The 21,669-nt window shown below is 34.9% G+C and overlaps 1 protein-coding gene across 1 annotated transcript; it reads left to right on the top strand.

Moving 5' to 3' along the window:
- The first annotated feature begins 367 nt into the window (after window positions 1-367).
- On the top strand, window positions 368-20,677 carry LOC127951860 (phosphoinositide 3-kinase regulatory subunit 6). The gene is made up of 21 exons (XM_052549940.1): window positions 368-528; window positions 1,786-1,922; window positions 3,179-3,258; window positions 4,600-4,704; window positions 5,120-5,211; window positions 5,299-5,367; window positions 5,587-5,719; window positions 6,071-6,140; window positions 6,840-7,023; window positions 7,405-7,546; window positions 7,638-7,724; window positions 10,181-10,553; window positions 10,655-10,748; window positions 10,827-10,940; window positions 13,740-13,850; window positions 17,884-17,998; window positions 18,113-18,183; window positions 18,752-18,842; window positions 19,109-19,164; window positions 19,258-19,361; window positions 19,512-20,677. Exons 3-21 carry the CDS (start codon window positions 3,246-3,248, stop codon window positions 19,663-19,665), a joined length of 2,178 nt encoding a protein of 725 aa, XP_052405900.1. The 5' UTR covers window positions 368-528; window positions 1,786-1,922; window positions 3,179-3,245; the 3' UTR covers window positions 19,666-20,677.
- Window positions 20,678-21,669: the final 992 nt, after the last annotated feature.

Raw genomic sequence — 21,669 nt, 5'->3', positions numbered from 1 at the left:
AGCTCCGTATCTCCTTATCTTCTCATTTTGGGGGGACATGACATTAAGACCTATGGTAATGAAAAAAGCCACGTGTGATGTGTTCTCAGTGTTGTGGTCTATAAATAGGAAGTAAACTGTTTCCTCACATACAACAAGAGCTGTGTACAGAGCTGTGTACAAAAAAAAAAAAAAAAAAACCTTATTAAAAAATAAACCTTTTAGCTGGACTGAGGTAGGCAATGGGGGTAGGAGAGTTTGTAAACATAGAAATCAAATATGATTTTATTGTTTTTGTAAAAAAGAAAGAGAAAAAATATTTATTTATGTCTTTGCCTACTTTCTGGAAAATGCATCACTTCTCAGAATGTAATTATTCGATCAAGCGATTTGAAAGACGTCATTGACAGGCTTTGCTGATTGGAATGGGAAGTGCCCCACTAACGCGATGTGACGTAGGCCGAGTGGGCGGGTCTTCGGTGCACTGCGCTCTTCTGTCATCTGTAAAGTGAGAATGAATTGAAGCGGACTTGCATCAAACAAACAAAGGTAAGCTGATTTAAAATGTTCTGTGAACAAAAATCTGCCTCCAACAAATGTAGTCTTATGTGTTAGCAAAATTATGGCGATTCAAATGCATTATTTACAAATTGTTTACCTCAGTCATAGTGCTTTACATTGTGTCACCATAATGGATCTAAAAGATTTGTTAGTTGACAATTTTATATATACATTTAAAACGGATGCTTTTATATTAATTTAAACATGTGAAATATAAAAGATAAAATAATATTTTATATATTCATGTTAAATATATTTATTAAAGTAAAAAAGTGGTGCTCACATTTGTGAAACATTCCTTCAGAGGAATGAAATATGAATGAAATATGATTTTTAAAAGTTGTTCATAATAGGCCTACAGAAATGTATTTAATTAAATTAAATTATATAAAAAAGTATATAAAAAAATAAGTAAAGAAATATTACGTGACTGAAACGAAGCCTGTTAGGTTCAGATGTTAGAAATCCACATGAGGGCGGAATATTTATTTATTTATTTATTTATTTATTTATTTATTTATTTATTTATTTATTTATTTTTATTTATTTATTGCCTTTAATTCTGTTTCTGTATTTAATTGGTCAATGAAGTGCAACCAGAATGACCAGATCCCTTTTTGTTGAAGATCTGAATGCAATGAACTCTTTATTAGGGGTCATGTGAATCGTTGAGCCTGTAACTGATCTGTATACTGTTCATGTGCTTCTCAATAAATTAGAAGTAGTTTAAGTCTTTGGTTCTTTTAATTGTGATGATTTTGGCTCACATTTAACTTAAACCTACTTCAGTCTGTGTGCATTGAACTTATTTAATACACTAATTTCACAATTTGAGTTGAATTACTGAATTAAATGAACATTTCCATGACATTGAGATGCAATTGTATATTTTTATATAGTCAGTCATTATATCTGTCACTGGAAGATCCCTTTTCTTCATATTAAATGTAATATGAAACAGGGGTGGAGCTCGAGTTTTGGCCTCCATAAAGTTGTTATGTCCAGTCTTTTTTTTTTCTTCACATGATAAAAGAGCTTATATATGAGGATGATTCACTGCCGTTTGTTGCAAGCATACTCTGCATGCTGGTTAAAGGTGAAAGAAACAGGAGTCTAAAAATAGCTGCTTAGCTACACATTTGTATTGCAGGAAACCAAACAAGTCTAATCTTCAGTCTGTGTATGAGAGATAGAAAGACAGCTTTTAAATGTCAAGGCAATGAAGTGCCTGTTTCTTCCCTTTAGCACAGGTAGGCACTCATACAGATGGTCTGACAGGAAAAGAGACTTTCTTGTCCTTGAGTGATTATTCAAGTACCTTCGCTCGACTGGGATTGCCACAGTTTCACAGCTCCTCGTAACAGCAGCTTTATGCATAGAAGGTTGGAATTTACTGTGCATTTCGGTTTTGCACATTATTTTTGTGTGGATAGTACAATAAAAATCAATGAATAATTTATTAGAATATACTGTTTTGGGTAGGAAGAAAGCAAAAGCATTTGTCTTTGCAGAGTGTCAAAAGTATAGAAATAAAGTTGTTTAGTGCAGTTCTCAGTTGAGCATCAAGCTGCGACCCACTGCAATGACAAAACGCTTAGTATAGAGAAGTAACCTCATTCGTCAAATGATCATGTGACATTAACTAGCTGCATTTTAACTTCTAACTAAAATCTTAGAATTGCATGTTTGGACAATACTTGTGTTTATAGAGCACTCTTAATTGTAATGTAGACATTTCTGTACAGCTGCTTTGAAATGATATGCATCGCGCTATACAAATACAAGGGAACTAAAATCAAACAATAAGTTTATTAATAGTACGATAAACTACACAGGCCCAACAATATGCAAAACTGTTAAATTAAACAACTGCATAAACAATGAAAGTGTGATTTACTAGTTAAACACACAGAGCAAACACTATAGTATATTACAAGTAAAGTACTGTGCAGCAAAAGATATAGCATTTTCTCTTTTTTTTTTTTTTTTTTTTTTTTTGGGGTTCCTGTGCATTTTATTATTTTCAGTTCACATAGTTTTTTGCCCTGCCACCTGTGGCCTGTTTTTGGGTTCTGAACCAGTTGAGAATCACTGATTTACTGTGTCTGAAGCTCATTAATTTGTTAAATGTAGATATATAACTATATGTCTAGTGCAGTGGTTCCCAATCCTGGTCCCCCAACACTGCTCGTTTCCCTATTCAAACACACCTGATTCATCTCCTCAGCTCATCAGTGGAGACTCCAGACCTCAAATGTGTCTGTGTCAGATAAGAGAGACACCAAAAACGTGCAGTATTGGGGGTTCACCAGGACCAGGATTGGGAACCACTGGTCTAACACATGATTTATGAGAAATAACAACATTTCTGTCAACATGAAATCCCCTGAGGTATTGACACGTTTGAATTCTGCTTCCTGTGCTGAGAACTGTAGGGTCTTTTCTGCATCGGTGTTGTGCTCTCTATTTTGACACACTCAAAATGAAGGAACTGGGCATAACATGCAGAATAAGTATATTGTGCCAAAGTAATCATGTTGTCAAGTTCCTTCATCAAGTTTTGCGCTCATTGTGATATATTGCTGATGTGTCTGTGTGCTTACACAAGAGCATGTTCTCTCTTTTTTTGTGCTTGCAGACATGAAGGAGCTTTCTAACTGACTCATCCATGTCATGTGGATATTATCTGAGCTGTGAACCCCACCATGGAAGGAACATGTACTAAAAAAACTCTCTCTTGACACTTGCTAGTCTATTATAGATGACCAAGTTTCGTTTCATACATTATGTTTCGTTTTATTATTGCACAAAAACATTCTTTCTGAGGGATTTATATTGATGTTAAAATGGAAATTTAAGTTGTATTTTATAGTCTGGATTTCTTGGATTTTAGAAGTTTTATTCACCTACTATAGTATAATATTTATTTAATAGTGTACACTATAGTATATTTCTGTAGACTACAAAGTGTGGTATATTACTGTTCAAAAATTAATGGTCAATAGGATTTTGTTATATAAATTTATATATTTTTTTATTATAAAATGAAAATGAAAGTGAAAGTGAAAGTGACAACATGAACATAATAATAATAATTTATTATGTTTTTTCTTCAACAATATGAAGCAGCACAACTGTTTTCAACATTAAAAACAATATGGAATGTTTCTTGAGCAGCGAAACAGCATTTTATAGTGATTTCTGAAGGATCATGTGACACTGAAGACAGATGCTGAATCACAGAAATAATTATGATATATTACAATATAATATATATATATATATATATATATATATATATATATATATATATATATATATATATATATATATATATATATATATATATATTACAATATATTAAAATAGAAAATGCTTATTTAAAATTGCGTTAATAATTTGCATTAATGCTATATTTAGTGTGTGTTTGATAATACAAATGTATAATAATATAAGCATCCCTAGTAAAGAAAACAAACATGCCATAATTTATTTAAAATATTATTTAAAATGTATTTCATATTAAATATACTTCAAACCATTAACATATTTCCCGACATATCACCTAAGACTTACTGATATACAATTATAATTAAACTTTACTTGAAGTATTTCTTTATTGCACAATGCACATTTCTTAATATTATGAATAAATAGTTTTAATGTCATTATTATTAAGGATTTAAAGTGTACCTGAAGTATTATTGTGATATTTCCACTTTAGCACAATCAAATTTACTTTAAGCATTAAGCATAAATTAGTTTTAAGTATAGCCTACAAGTTTAGCATAGCAAAAGTACAATTACAGGGTATTTTTATTTTAATTATTTTAATTTGTAGAACACTTAGCACAAAACAATTGTATTTCAAATACATTTTAGTATAGCTTTTTTTTTCTCTAGGGATAGCAGTCTTTAAAAAAATCTGACCTTTGAACAGTAGTGTAAATATTAATGCTAATTCTTAAAAGCCAAAATCTGGAAATTTAGGACTGAGTTTTCAAACTTAATAGTTAATGTTACATGAGAATTAAAGGAGCTGTGTGAACTGTTTTGCAGTCGGTGGTGTGTCCTCAGTCGTGGAGTCTAGTCTCTACCACAATGTTCATTCCATCCTCCGAGAACTGGACGCTGAACCTCAGGCTGGATCAGCCTGCAATAAAGGTACCTGCTTTACTACAACAATCGAAACTGAAAGTTAATACAAATCTATGCATCTCTAAAATGTGCCATATAGCCTGGAGATATCATGTGTTTGATATCTGGATAGAGATGAAAGAAAATATGCTATTCCCTTGTTTATGAAGTGATTAATGGAACAGTTCAACCAAAAATGCTCCAAACCTGTTTGTTAAGCATTTCTGAAGACTTTTCTTAATGGAGCTCGATCTGATAGTTCATCATAATCACATCTGCCGAGCTCCGAAAAAGCAGCAAAAAGTACACAATTCAAGATTATATGTTGTATTGTTACATATATTTAAAAGACATCTTTGTGTGTGTGTGTGTGTGTGTGTGTGTGTGTGTGTGTGTGTGTGTGTGTGTGTGTGTGTGTGTGTGTGTGTGTGTGTGTGTTTAGGCATGTTGAGATGGACTCTGCATAACAGGGTGGAAAATAACCCATCTATCAGTGTCCCTCTTTTGAGGGTTCTCATAAAAGAGCTTGAAAAGGTTTGTCCCTCAGTCATTGTTTTATAGAATATCCGAAGATTTGTACAGTGAATAATAAGCTGTTTTGTCCTTGATTTGTTATTCCAGGCGGAGAGAATCGATTCCAAGATTCGCATTATTCCTTTACTTCACACACTTGTCTACACGGTCCTGCAGGTCAGATTTCTAGCTTTGTTTTTCCACGGCGTCTGCGAATGCTTTGTTTGTTTTGTTATTGTTTCCAGTCAGTGATGATATGGAATGCGTCTGTGTGCAAGTTCCCGGCAGATCTGTTATTGCAGGAACAGTTCCTTACGTCTGGAAAACAACATGATTGGGTTGTTTTCCAGCCATATGTGATGCGTGTTACTCATCGAGGTTTCTGCTTTATTTCAGTCTGTATTCATTCCAGAAGATCTATATCGAAGGATGTATTTATGCTTGGAAAGTTTAGTTAAGTTACCTGAACCCTACTGTGCAGTCGCTCTCAACTATGCCAGACAGATGAAAATGGAACAAAATGCACCAGGTAATATATGCAGTTAACGTTAAAGCAATAAAAGCATTTCTAGGGTTAAACCAGAATTAAACTGGGATGCTTTCCATGTATCATGCTAATTGTTAAACTGGATATTTGGAGTTTCATTTTCAGTAAGATACACTCATTTAACCCGAAGTGTATTTCTTTGTAACCACCATTCATGCGAGTAGACAGCATGTTTGGAGACAGTTTATCTAAATACAATTGAGTACATTCAGAAGATGTACCACAGATACAACTTAAATATTCTGTTTACGCTACTAGCATATTCATAAGCAAATTCCATTCTGTGGAAATCCCATCCCAACTTTCTTCAGGTGCATTTTTCATCTTTTTTAGGAATACTGTATCAGAGGAGAGTCAGTGCCGAACATAATTTATGCAATGATCTTTATCCACTCCGTGAGAAGTAAGTGTAAACCAGGTTATTAATATTCTCATCATTTTACACACTACTGTTCCAAGGTTTGGTGACAGTCAGAATAATTCTTAACAAATCAACGCTTATTTTGATAAGGATGCATTAAATTGATCAAAAGTGACAATTACTGTAAGACTTTTTCACATTATTAAAAAAGAAATATTTCAAATGAATGTATTTATGCTTATTAAAATTATTTGTAATCATTTATATTTTAACTCTCACAAAAAAAATAAAAATCATCATTGATAAAAAAAAATGTTTTGCCATCACAGGAATAAATTCACAGCATTACTATTTCTATTTTTTATCAAATAAATGATGCCTTGGTGAGCATAAGAGACTCCATTTTTGAACAAACCATTGCTTGTTTCTGAATCAGATATTATTTCTCTTCTTTATTTGTATTATTTTTAAATGTTAGCGAACTATTCTTGATAACTAATTCCACCTACATATTTAAATTCGGCCTACATTGCTCAGTAAGTCAGAAAATAGTGACTCATTTATGATTTTTTTCGCTTGATTACAAGGTGTTATTACAGTAAAATGCCTTTTTACAAGAAAGAACTTTACTTGTCTGTGCTTAATCCACAAGTCATTGTTTTATTCATAAATACATAAATGTTTGCATGTTATTGTCTCTGCATTCACTGTGCGCGACTCTCTCCATCTTTCTTTCATCAGGGTGTTTGTGTTTGTAGATCCTGTTGTGTTTCCTCTGTCTCTGGTGAGTGCGCTGAAGGCTGACGTGGAGTGTGCAGACCCAGGAAGAGACTCAATGATCTACAAACGCAGAGTTATACTGCACACAGTGCTAGCTGGATTAGGAAAGAAGTGCCAGGTTGACCAGCTCTCACAGTCTCTAGAGGTTTGCTGTGTTTAATAAACATCTGTTATATACAGTATATTTACCCATCCCATACCCATGTATATATAATACCCTTCTAAGCGGATTTAAAATTATTAATATATATATATATATATATATATATATATATATATATATATATATATATATATATATATATATATATATATACACAATCTTATGGAAGATATTGCAAACTTATGTGTTTGGAGAAACTATAAGAGTGAATTTCAGTAGCAAAAATATCTGCAACACAATATCACATGTGGTGAAGCTTGATAAACATAAGCAAGTTTGATCCTGTTAATCATTTAAAATGTCCAGAAAGTCTTTGCTGAAAGATCCTGTACCCTAAATAATTGCATATTTTGTTAATTTCAGCATTTAGGTGAGGAACTGGATCTCCACTTCCAGGATCTCGTCACCATCCTAGAGCAGAGAACAGAAGATGGACCTTCTGATGATAATCAGTACAAAACAAGATTACAGGAGTTCTACCAAGACATCCTGACTGCTGCCAAAGGTAGAAATTATCCTCAACATGGTCCAGAAAGACACTATTTATTCCAAACAAGCTCAAACATGTAGTTATTTCACACGTTTGGTCATTTTAGATCCGTCATGTCCAGCCTCACAAGCAGAAACTCAGCTGCCCAGTCCTGAGGTCAGCTTCCATGTCTGGACCAAAGAGGATGTGATATGTGAGCTCAACTGTTGTTATTTCAACAAATGCTTGTACTCTTAAAACTAAAACTGAACTTTGATTCCACCAAAGAAAATAAATAAAAGGGTAATTATGACCATCAAAGCTCATAACAAGTAGCTTTCCCACAAGCTGAAGTATATAGTTATCTACAGAAAGTGCCCAGAGTCATTCACGGAAACACAAAACACCTATGGTAACACACATGACACTAAAATACTGCAATAAACAGTCACTAGACAACAGAAGATCTAACATAAACCCCAAATGTACATAACTGATAACATAGACTATTAAGAAACATTATTTAAACAAAATAATTTCCAATGTGGAGTGTCACGAAGGGAATTCTGTGAATATCAGTTTACATTTTTTGACTAAATTATAGATTGACTTCTTCTTTTTTTACAACTTTACAATCTTGTGTTTTTTCCTGTATATACAGGTGCTGGTCATATAATTAGAATATCATCAAAATTATTTATTTCACTAATTCCATTCAAAAAGTGAAACTTGTATATTATGTTACACACAGACTGATATATTTCAAATGTTTATTTCTTTTAGTTTTAATGATTATAACCGACAACTAAGGAAAATCACAAATTCAGTATCTCAGAAAATGTGAATATTGTGAAAAGGTTCAATATTGAGGACACCTGGTGCCACACTCTAATCAGTTAATTAACTCAAAACTAGTCTCTCAGTCTAGTTCTGTAGGCTACACAATCATGGGGAAGACAGTTGACAGTTGTCCGAAAGATGACCATTGACACCTTGCACAAGAAGTGCAAGACACGAAATGTCATTGCAAAAGAGGCTGGCTGTTCACGAGCTCTGTGTCCAAGCACATTAATAGAGAGGCGAAGGGAAGGAAAAGATGTGGTAGAAACAAGTGTTCAAGCAATAGGGATAACCGCACCCTGGAGAGGATTGTGAAACAAAACCCATTCAAAAATGTGGGGGAGATTCACAAAGAGTGGACTGCAGCTGGAGTCAGTGCTTCAAGAACCACTACACACAGACGTAAGACATGTTTCAGCTGTCGCATCTTTGTGTCAAGCCAGTCTTGAACAACAGACAGCGTCAGAAGTGTCTCGCTTCAAAAAGGACTGCACTGCTGCTGAGTGGTCCAAAGTTATGTTCTCTGATGAAAGTAAATTTAGCATTTCGTTTGGATATCAGGGTCCCAGAGTCTGGGGGAAGAGAGGAGAGGCACACAATCCACGTTGCTTGAGGTCCAGTGTAAAGTTTCCACAGCCAGTGATGGTTTGGGGTGTCATGTCATCTGCTGGTGTTGGTCCACTGTGTTTTCTGAGGTCCAAGGTCAACACAGTCATATACCTGTAGCTCAATTGGTAGAGCACTGCACTATCAAGCGCAAGGTTGGGGGTTTAATTCCCCGGGAACACATGATAGGTAAAAATTTATAGCCTGAATGCACTGTAAGTCGCTTTGGATAAAAGCGTCTGCTAAATGCATAAATTTAATTTATACTGGGAAGTTTTAGAGCACTTCCTGCTTCCTGCTGCTGACCAACTGTATGCAGTAATTCAGGCAAAAGGAGCTCCAACTAAGTATTGAGTGCTGTACATGCTCATATTTTCATGTTCATACTTTTCATTTGACCAAGATTTCTAAAAATCCTTTCTTTGTATTGGTCTTATGTAATATTCAAATTTTCTGAGATACTGAATTTAGGATTTTCCTTAGTTATAATCATCATAATTAAAAGAAATAAACATTTGAAATATATCACGCTGTGTGTAATGAATGAATATAATATACAAGTTTCAGTTTTTGAATGGAATTAATTAAATAAATCAACTTTTTGATGATATGCCATATGACCAGCACCTTTAGTTTAGTGTGGGAACCTACTATTAACCAGTTAACAGTTTTTTTTTTTTCTTGAAGCGTTTTTACAATATTTTACAGTTACAATTACAAAGAAATTGACATTGTAGAGCTCACAACTGTGAGATGGAAAAATTCAGAAAAAAGTTGGAATTAAGTGATATAAACTCACAATTCAATTTCGAAATGAAAAATGTCTGAATTGTGAGATAAAAATGTTGATTACCATTTAATTTTTAATTCTGTGGTGGAAAAAATAATGGTAAGATTTAAATGTTGAATTCAGTGACAAAAGTCAGAACTGTGAGATATTAACTTACAATCAAAAGATAAAAAAGTGGTAATTTTTATTTTTTATTTGTGATGGAAACAAAAAAAAACTGAATTGCAAGATGTAAACTTAAACATGCAGAGAAAAGGGACAACATTTCAGACAGAGTTCTGCCTTTTTTCTCTGTATTGTGAGGTTATATCTTATCATTTGGACTTCTTTTTTTAATGCATGAGAATTTTTGAAAATTTTGATCTCAAGGTGGAAACAGATCATGTAAATTCATGTAAAAAAACACGGTGCATTTTACATTTTCTTTTAAACAGGGAATGAGCTGGTTAACTTTGCACTTTACACGGACCGAAACCCTGCTAGTCTGGATGAGGATGACCTGAAGCGTACCTCTGTCGTGTCCACGGACAGCGGCATAGAGGGAGACATGCCCATCAGTGAGCTCTCCTCTATAATGCTGGAGTCTCAGGGCGGCCCAGAGGAGCAGAGCAGCTCTAAGTCCTTCTACAGGAGGCTGTGTATGCGATGTCCCAAAGCTGGCAACAGAATGACACTCATGATGGAGGCCATTAAGGGAAATGAAGGATCCAGCCTCACTAAAGAGCAAAGGAACCTCACGGCTCGGATCCTTGTAATGGGTGACGACAGAACGCTAGGACGGCTCGCCAGGACTCTCCACACTATACGGTAAGAAGTTTACATCCATTCTTTTACACATTTTACCTTTGCATTTAAAAAAGGTTTGGGTCTAATTTGTGATGCTTTCATCTTTCTGTGTTTGTGCTCAGGAAAAAGGAGACACGACATCTGCTGCTGACAAAGAGAGTGAATATAGAGATGTATTACATTCCAGTGACGGACCAAACACTTTCCCCTGTTCAGGTAAAAATAGATTTTGCTTTAGTTTTCATTTAAAAAACACCAGCAATGACAGCTCACTGTAATGCATGTGCTTTCCAGGAGGGTGTTCCTGAAGACATGCTGACATTGGCAGGATATTTGGGAAGCGTGGACCCGTGGTATGACTGTAATATCAACGGTTTGGGAGCCATGATACTAAAACTGGCACAGATGGTAATTATTACACTTTTGAAGAGTCCACAATATGAATGGGAATTGTTTAAGTTCTTGGATAAGTTCCTTTTATCTACTCTGGATCCTTTGCACTCCCATTAACAATATTTCAATGGGATAAATATGTGGAAAAAATAAAATAAATTATATTATTAAATCAAGTTTTTTTTTCATAATGTGAAATGTGAAATTGCATTTACATTGAAAAAGATTAATGAGAATTAAATTTTTACATCATTTCATCATATCATTTTCAAAATGACAGTATTTTAAGTTTGCCTTAACTAGGCTATATATAAAATAATAACACTAAACAGACTGGAAATGTGATAGCATATTTAATCACTTTGTTATACTATCATGGCCAAAAATATCGGCCCCCTTGGTAAATATGATCAAAGAAGGCTGTGAAAATAATCTGTGTTAATCCTTTTGATCTTTTATTTAAAAAATGTATCCTTTCATTGGAAATGAGAATCTAAAATGGGGGGAAATATCATTATGAAATAAATGTTTTTCTCGAGTACACATTGGTACACAATTAACGGCACCTTTTCATTCAATACTTTTTGAAACCTCCATTTGCCAGTTCAACAGGCCTAAATGTTCTGTTATGATGCCTGATGAGGTTAGAGAACACCTCACAAGAGATCAGAGACCATTCCTTCATCCAGAATCACTCCAGACCCTTCAGATTCCCAGCTTCTCCTCTTCAGTTCACTCCTCTCATTTTCTGTAGGGTTCAGGTCAGAGGACTGCAATGGCTGTAGCAGAAGCTTGGTTTGGAGCTCAGTGACACATTTCAGTGTTGTTTTTGAGGTTTGTGTTTGGATTATTGTACAGTTGGAAGATCCAAACATGGCCCATTATAAGATTTCTAACAGAGGCAGTCACTTACTGATTTTTTATATGTTGGTATTTGATATAATCAAAGATGCCATGTGTCTAAACAAGATGTCCAGGACCTCTAGCAGAAATAAAGGCCCACAAAATAAAAAAAACTGCAGTATATTTTATTGTACACATGGGGTACTTATTATCTCTGTGTTCACCAAACCCATCTTGAGTGTTTGTTGCTAAAAAGCTCATATTTAGTTTCATCTGATCATAGAAGCCAGTCCCATCTGAAGTTCCAGTCATGTCTGATAACCGAAAATGCCTTAGTTTGTTTCTGGATGAGCTAGGAGAATTTTTCTTGAAACCCTCCCAAACAACATGTGTTGATGTAGGTTCTGTTTAACAATTTTTTTAAGGTTTTCTGAACACGAGACTCAACTCTCCTCCTGACCATGCATTAGGACGATATAGACACACATCCTCTTCCAGGCAGAACATTTTCTGTTGATTGGAAAGTCTTAAATATTGCCCTGATGGTGGAAATGGGAATTTTCACTGCTCTAGCTCTTTTCTTATAGCCACTTCACTAATTTGTGAAGCTCAATTATCTTTTGCTGCACATCAGAAATATATTCTTTGGTTTTTTTCATTTTGATGGATGATTAAGGGAATTTGGCTTTGGAATTTTGCCTCCTCTTTATATTTCTCTGAAACAGGAAGCCATGGCTGGATAATTTCATGTTTATTATCACGCTAAATATGAATGTAAATATGAATGGGAATATACTTCAGAGATATTTTATTATTGGGGTGCCAATAATTGTGTCCAACGAGGATTTGAGAAAAACCTTTATTTCATAATGATATTCCCCCCGTTTTAGATTCTTATTATCCAAATGAAAGGATACATTTTTGTGAATTTTTAAAATAAAAGATTAGAAGGATTAACAATGCAGATTAATTTTCACAACCTTCTTTGATCATATTTACCAAGGGTGCCAATATTTTTGTCCAGGACTGTATAAACAACTAGTCAGACACAACACTGATTTATAAAGATATTTGTAAATGTGTTCGATTAAAAAAGAACAGGATTGGTTCAGGAGCCAAACTGGAGATGGTGTATATTTCTGAATCACTAAAAGGAATCGGCTCATAAAAATTATTTGTTTGGGATTCAGACTACATTGCGGACACTGCACAGTATGTGTTTGAGTCGCTATAAAAAACTGTTTTATTAAAGTCATCCGTTTGAGAGTCAGAGTACACTTGGTGTGCTGAATGTGTTTGATTCACTATTAAAAAAAATTAAATAAAGGTTCGTAAGAGTCATTCATTCGACAGTCGAACTGGTTGCATTGGATTTTTTGGACACTGGGGATGTTGTATGTTTTTGATTTACTAACTAGCTCATAAGAAACATTTCTTTGGCAGACAGTTGCACTCTATGTGTTGATTTTCCAAAAATAACTGACTCAAACATGTAATTTGCTCAGCAGTTCAACGTTAGAGTTTTTGATTCACTGAAAAAAACCAGTTCATAAGAGTTATTTGTTCTGTCATCAGACTGGTTCTGGCTTCCAACCCTAGTTGACACTCTTTTACTTTAATAAGGGTACATTTGTGTAATTATTATTTCAATTATTTTGAAATTAAGATCACGTAGGCTAAGTGTAAGAGCAAGAAAATGCTTGATATCTCTAAAGAATCTGAGCAGCAGCTTAATTAAAAAATGCAAGCTTATACTGTAGGCTACATATTTTCTTGGTGTGTGAAAAATGCTGTAAATTTTTTTTTGCTTGTTTATTTTTATTTTTACTATTTTCACCTATGTATGTCTGTCTACAGTTATTATTTGCCAAATGAAACCGAAAATGCTTCTCTCCTTGATATAAATATATATATGTATATTTAGCAATTCAGGTTGTTTTTAAACCTTCCTCTTAATTGATGTCATTGTAGAAATCAACTCAGAGTGAATCTTCAGGCCCCAACACCTTCCTGCTAGATATCATCTCATACTACACACGTGTCAGTCTGCATCCGGTGCACCTTCCCATCTACTCTGTCAAGGTTGGATTGAATCATGCAATGATTATTTTAATTTATTAATTTAGCAGATGTTTTTTATCCAAAGCAACTTAACAAATGAGGCAAATGGAAGCAATTAAAATCAGCAAAAGAGCTATAATAAGTCTTGGTTAGCTTAACACAGTACACATGGCAAGACTTTTTAAAAATTGTATAATAAAACATAGAATACAAAAAGTTTAGAGCAAGCTAGTGTTCATTTGTTTTTGTTTAGTTTTTTTTTTCTTAAGAAAACAAGCAATTAGTAAACGAATAGAGTCTAAAAGAGGCAAGTTTTTTTAAAGAAAAGAATTAGAATGGAGAGTGCTAGAGTTAGAGGGTCAAAATAAAGATGGAAGAGATGTCTTTTAGGCAATTCTTGAAGATGGCTAGTGAATCAGGATTGAGTTTGGAAGGTAATTCCACCATGATGGAACATTTATTTAAAAAATCTTTGAAAGTGATTTTGTGCCTTTCTGCACAATAAAGTGCACGTTCACTTGCAGAATGCAAACTTCTAGAGGGCAAATAAGTCTGAAGTAATTAATTTAGGTAAAGGGGTGCAGAGCCTTTCGTGGTTTTGTAGTCAAACATTAACTCCTTGAATTTTATGCGAGCAGCTATTGGTAGCCAGTGCATTGGTCGGCTCACTAAAAATTAATCTTGCTGCTGGATTATTTGTAAAGGTTTGATAGAACGGGCTGGAAGACCTCCCAAGAGAGCATTGCAATAGTCCAGCCTGGACAGAACAAGAGCTTGAACAAGAAGATGTGGAGCATGTTCCTGTTCTTTTGATGTTGACTAAAGCAAATCTGCAGGACCATGCAGTTTTAGCAATGTGGTCTGAGAAAGTCATCTGATCATCAATCACAACTCCAAGGTTTCTGGCTGTTATTGAAGGAATTATGGTTGATGTGCCTAACTTGATGGTGAAATTGTGATGAAACGATGGGTTTGATGGAACCACAAGCAGTTCTGTCTTGGCAAGGTTGAGTTGAAGGTGATGGTCCTTCATCTGGCAAGAAATGTCTGTTAGACAAGCTGAGATGCAGGCAGCTATCACTGGATCAGGATGGAATGAGAGGTAGAGTGGAGTGTCATCAGTATAGCATTGGTATGAAAAGCCATGTTTCTGAATGACAGAACCTAGTGATGTCATCTAGACAGAGAAGAGAAATGGTCAAAAAAATGAGCCCTGAGGCACCGCAGTAGTTAGATTTGTTGCGATCTGCAATTTGGATACCTTACCTCTCCAAGACACCTCAAAGGACCTATCTTCTGAAACCAGACTGGTTGTGGTCATGGATGTTGTTCTGTGTGAGAAAGGCAGAGACTTGGTTGAAAACACCTTGTTCAAGTGTTTTTGCAGTGAAATTCAATTCAATTCAATTTTATTTGTATAGTGCTTTTTACAATAAAAAAAAAATTGCAAAGTAACTTTACAGAAAATTAATGTTTCTATAATATTTAGACATAGCTTATCAGCAGTGACTAGTGATGCACGTTATATATCGGCCGATGATTAAAGCGCATCTAGTCAGTAAAGCCGGAAATCACGCAGCTGATGGTATTTACAGCTGATTAGATAACCGACTTTACTGATGAGATGCACATTAATCATCAGCCAATATATATTTTGCACCCCTAGTGGTGACTCAGTTTATGAACATATGGCTGAAATGTACAGAAAAATCAATTAACCTTTTCGCACGTGAATTTAATATATTCTAGCTGAGCCCCCAGTGTGAGTTTTTTTTAGGGGACTATTTTTATTTTTACAATGTACCGCCTTATTGTTTTCATGGCGATGCATCATGCTTGTCATGTGACACAACACAGCCTCATTAGATCTGTATGACACATGGATCGCTTTTATTTAGTTTTTCCTGTTTTATTCAAAACATTCACAAACACTATATATGAAATATTCAATGCAAATATCTGATATTCCAATTCTGAAATATGTGCAAGTAAAACACATTTATATCGACCGCGTTAGTTGATCAACACCGGGTGATGGGCGCTGCCATGTTAGTTCTCACTGAATCCATCCTCTCCTCCTGAAACACAGGTCTCTCTCCAGTAAACTGGGAGAAGAGCAGAGTAAACTTTGTAGTTACTTACACAATCTGTATATGATATCAGTAAAAACATGTGGTCAGATTATATTTGTAAGTATCATTATCGCCGTTTCCATAGACATCAGCATGTATTTTACAAACTGTAAATGTATGGTTTTGCTAGAACTTATGTGTATTTAAATGTCTATTGTTGAAAACACTGAATATTTGTGATAATATGACAAGCACTCAGCATGTCCGATCTGGCTCTGTGCCAGCCAAAGCGTGAAAGTGGATTTAAATTCAGAAGTTGATGACATGACTCACTGAAAGTTCTTATCACACCGATGTGATCATACACTTCAGGGACCAGCCAAAACTGATCACACCAGTATGATCATATGCGTTAAGGTTAAAGACGTAATCAAACAGATGACGAACACTATTAACAGCAATTATAGTAGCTTGTTTATTTAAGATACAGGACAACCCCTTAGCAGTGCATTACAATAGTCCAGTCTAAAGGTCATGAATGCATGAACTAGCTGCATCAGAAGCAGGTAACAACAAGGAAGAAGAGAAACTGGTCTATAGTTCTTGAAAAGAGATAGGTTTAGGGTGGGTTTCTTAAAGGTGCTGTAGGGAACTTTTGTAAAAAAAATATTTTTTACATATTTGTTAAACCTGTCATTATGTCCTGACAGTAGAATATGAGACAGATAATCTGTGAAAAAAATCAAGCTCCTCTGGCTCCTCCCTGTGGTCCTATTGCCATTTGCAGAAATACATCGCTCCCGTTAAGAAACAACCAATCAGAGCTGTTTGTGTTCAAAATGTAGAAAAATGTATATAATAAGCGAGTACACCATGAATCAATTTTCCAAACCGTGTTTTTGGCTTGTCCTGAATCACTAGGGTGCACCTATAATAAGTGTTTATATTCGGACTATTTTAGATTGCTTCGGGGGTACCGCGGCGGAGTAACCCAGTACCTTTGTGATTCTTCATAGACATAAACAGAGAGAAGTAGTTCCGGCTACGATGTTCTTCCGCAAGACACAAGCAGTTCTGTTTATTAACCGCTAGAGCGTCAAAAGTTACCTACCGCAGCTTTAAGTAGTGGGGTTATACGAGCCTGTCTAAATGCTGAGGGAAAACACCAGTGTGAAGGGATGTGTTAATGATGTGTGTGAAGATACAACTGCAGGAGAAGTGGCTTGAAGGATGAGATGGAATAGGATCAAGTGGACAAGTAGTAGGATGATTAGAAAAGATGAGTTTGGAGACTTCTGCCTCAGAGAGTGAAGAGAAGGATGTGATTGAGTGTATGTTTGCTGGTAAGATGTGCTTGACAGATTGTGGTGTGGAAAACTGTGCACTGATGGTTTTAATTGTATTAATGAAGAACTTGACAAAATTGTCAGCTGTTAGAGTTGATGAAGGAGGACAAAGTTTTAAAGAGCATACAAGAGTTAGACAAAAAGTTCATTTTGTCCTTATAGCAGTTGAAACATTAGCAGTGTAGAAAGAGAGCAGTGACTGATACAAATTAAGGTCAGTAAGATTTTTTGATTTGTGCCATACCCTTTCAGCAGCCCTGAGCTTAGAACAATGTTCCCGGAGAACATCAGACAGCCAAGGGGCTGAAGGGGTGGTACGAGCTGGCCTGGAAGACAACGGGCAGACAGTGTCTAAACAAGATGTAAGAGTGGAGCAGAAAGTATCAGTAGCATTTTTAGCATCAAGAGATGATAACTGTTTAGGGGGAGGAAGCAAAGAGGAAACCACAGCAGATAGCAAAGAGTGTCAGACTGAGCATAGGTTACGCCAATTGTCATCATCTTGTCTTACTGAATGAATCAATACTTGTGTAAAAAGGAAATTGTCCTCGTGCTTATCAAATGTTTGTCATGATTGTAGAGCTTGTGGGTTGTTTCCATGTCAAAAGTTAAAAGTCTCTATATTCTCATGTCTAGATCTGCTTCTCTGGCCTCAGCAGCACCACAGTAGAGGAGGTGTTTGTGGCTCAGCTCGCTGTGGACTTTCCCGAGGTCAAACGCTACAAAGCAACATTTAAAGACACAATTAAAGGTGCTGATTTCATTTTCATTTTTGAAATGTTTTACTTTTATTACATCATACCCTGTATCTCAACACTTTTTCATCTGCTTTTACTAAATGTTTGCCATCAATTTTGCCTTAAAGGTTCAGTGCGTTACAAAAAATACAACCCACAAGAATTTCATGGTTCAGTTGTGTCAATTAATTATAGAAAGGTGAGTATTTTATTCACAGAGTATTTTTAGTGTCTTACGCACTGATCTTAAAAAAGTGAGCTAGTGTTGACCCCGGTGAGTTAATGTTTTAAAATACACTACCATTGAAAGTGTGAGGGTTAAATATAAGAATTTAAAAATGTATACATTACCATTTAAAAGTTTGGTGTTGGTAACTTTTTACAAGTGAAATAAATCTCTTATGCTCACCAAGGCTGCATTCATTTGATAAAAATGACAGTAAAAACACTAATACTGTGAAATATTATTACAATTTAAAATTTAAAATAAATTCTCTTTGAATATAATTTAAAATGAAGTTTATTCCTGTGATGCAAAGCTGAATTTTCAGCATCATTACTTGTCTACAGTGTCACATGTAAATAAAAGTAATAAAATCTTTCGAAAGAAATAACTTACTTTTGAATAAAAACTCATTTAAATTAAATACTTGCTTAGTGTGCAAAAAATAATATGCAGAATAATTGCATAAAGTTTCTACTGTTTGCATAATGTTCTTTTGATACAGAATCTGTCATAAAAGTTCTGGTGTTTACATTTCTTTTAGGCTTCAATAAGTGATAGAGAAAAGGAGATGGGAATGTCTTTGGCAACAAGTGGCATGTTGATCAGTGTTTTGCCTTCATGCAGAGTCAGAAGTATGTCCCATACTTAAAATACTAAAACAGTCTTTGTCATTGTTATAATGACAGCATTGCTAGTAGTGTTAACATTATTTTATTTTAGTCTCATTAGAATACTTTTGTATTATTCATTATTTTACATTTTTTTATATATTTTAGATATTTAATTTAATTTTTGTTTTATTTTTTGCCATTTTAGTACTATTAGTAAAGGAAAATTTGAAATGTTAGCAATGCAGACACAGGTTTCCTCACTTGTAATGTGGCGCTTTGGTCTACAGGTCTACACAGTGTCAGCATAAGTTTACAAGATATGAATCCCACAAGGCCCAGCACAGTAAGTGAACATGTTATACTTATTTCTGTTCTAGATGTTTAATTTAGCAATCTTGAATGCAATACTGAGGTAACGATCCTGTTTTCTCCCTAGCATTCATTCAGAGCTGTTAGTGCCAATATCAGAGTGCTAGAGGAGCAGACATTCACAGTCTGTTTGGATAAAGACCCACGTAAAACATTTAGGAATGTCCATAGGTGAGCATTCATTTTATAATGCCTTTCTAATTGTAAAAATATCAACAGTATTGACCTCTTTTTGTTTGTTGCTTTTATTAATGGCCAACAGGACCTATTATGTGTAACATATGTTCCTGAGGCATCATACATTTCATCTTTTGTCCACAGCATTAAAGTTTCTCCATGCTTGGACCCGGGATACTCCCATCAGCCGAGTACAAAATCCAAGTACAGTTTGGGAGAGGGAAGTGAATCGCTGGGCAAATATGTCAACAAGACCCTCACGCTACCAATCAACACCTTCTGTGGCACTGAGCAATGACTATACGATTGGAAATCATGATAAAAGAGCTTGAGTCATGAGACAAACTGAAACCTGATACCTCAAAGAGGCTTTTATTGTTTCTTGTGTGTGCATTTCCTCTTTTATCTTTTCTCTGTTGCCTAAAACACATGTAACCTCAAGAGGCCATGACTTCCTGCTGAACCGTGAACAGATATGGTGTTCATAGACTAACAAAATGTGTTGAATTGGTGTCTGTGAATTGTCCTTGATCTTTGTAAAGCATCCTGAAATCTGCAGATTTTAAAATGTCAAGTTTACACTACTTTTTTTTTTTTCTTTTTTTTTACTTTCATAACAAAAATGTGTCTGTATGATACATGGATACATGTTATTTAACACTTTGGAAGCACTTAGACTTTCATTTGACACTTGCCATTAACTAACAAGATTGCATTTTAGATTATAGCTGCATCCGAAATCGCATACTATCTGAGTAGGTACTTCTTTTGAGTAATTAATTACTTTACGACTGTTAAAAAGTATGTTATATAATCTATATAGCATGGAAGTGTGTACTACAATAGCCATGTGGTCACTGTCATGTGACCTATGCCATCAGTTGCGTCGCATAACTTCATATGTTACTTTACATATGTACATAGGGTACAGTACTTTACACCTAATGTTTTATGAATACTTTTAACTCGGACATACTACTCTGTTGTTGTTTTTTTGGCTACAAGTGAAGTATGCCATTTTGTATGCAGCCTTGTAAGCATTTAGATTAGAATGGCATGGTACCCTATTTATTCTGCAGTATGCAGATATATATATACACTGTGTGCAATATGCAAGTTTGGAAACCTGTTACATATGTGCTGTGGGCTACAACATCGCACTTAATGGGGTTATTGTATTTCACAATGCACCTGCTTTTTATTTACTTGAGCTAACAAACATTTTCTTCTTGACTCATTTTTTGATCAGACAGCCAATAACTGTAGAGTATTCTATATTATAACTTGTTGAATTAAAGGTGCAGAGTAAAGGTTGTGACTTCTAATTTTATACTGTAGGTTTAGTCAGTTTGATGCAGGCGTCGTGTTTGGAGTATACGGCGATTGACATAAACTGGTTTATGACTGGATTGAGATGATTTCTGGGGTAGTTGATGAAGATGAAATGGAGTCAGATGACTGGAATTGAATAAGTAGTAGGAAAGGACTAGAAAAGAGAAAGAGTGGGCGAAATGAAGGGCGTTGGGTAGATATGCAAACAAGTAAAAGGGGATTAGAAGGAAACCGCTCAGATGAAGATAATAGGTTTGCATGTAAAAAAAACATTGTAAGAGAGGAATATAAAGTAATTCTTAAATTCAGAAAGGAAGATGAACATGTTAATCTAAGTCCAATAGAATTAGACAAAGGGTAACATACAGTGGATTTAATGTAAGGAAGAAAGCTGTGGAAATTTAACAAGTGAAAGTGGCAAACAACATACTGTAAGTTATGCAAAGGCAGTGAAGAAGGTACAAGAGCAAAGGAGACATGATAACACTGACATAGATAAAGACATATTGAGACAAGAGGTTGGTCAAACAGTGGAAAGTCAGACAAAAAAAAAATTTTTGGGGGGGGGTATAAGCAACATATCTTGGGAAAATATCAATAAAAGGCTGTAAATTGTTGGTAAGTCAGGAGATGCAGGCGATAAGACAACTTGAATATTGTACCATGGAATGCAAGAAGCTTGTTAGCAAATGGTCAGGAGTTTAAAGGTTATATAGAAGGGTTTAAAAAGAAACCAGAAATCTTATGCATTCAGGAAACCTGGCCTAAACCAGTTCTAGATTCTAGTATTAAAGGTTACGGTAGTACATGCAGGGATAGAGAGGAACATATTGGTGGAGGGTGTATAATATTTGTAAAACAAGGAATACAATAAAAAAAAAAAAAAATGGGGAAACGAAAGGAGTTAGAATTTATAATAGTATAAGTTTCTGGGGGGTAAACATTTTAATTTTTTATAATCCATGTAAAA

Source organism: Carassius gibelio, chromosome B3 (genome assembly GCF_023724105.1).
Source record: "Carassius gibelio isolate Cgi1373 ecotype wild population from Czech Republic chromosome B3, carGib1.2-hapl.c, whole genome shotgun sequence".
NCBI classification, from domain to species: Eukaryota; Metazoa; Chordata; class Actinopteri; order Cypriniformes; family Cyprinidae; genus Carassius; species Carassius gibelio.
The sequence above is the reverse complement of the archived record's forward strand: the minus strand, read 5'-3'. Positions and strand labels throughout refer to the sequence as shown.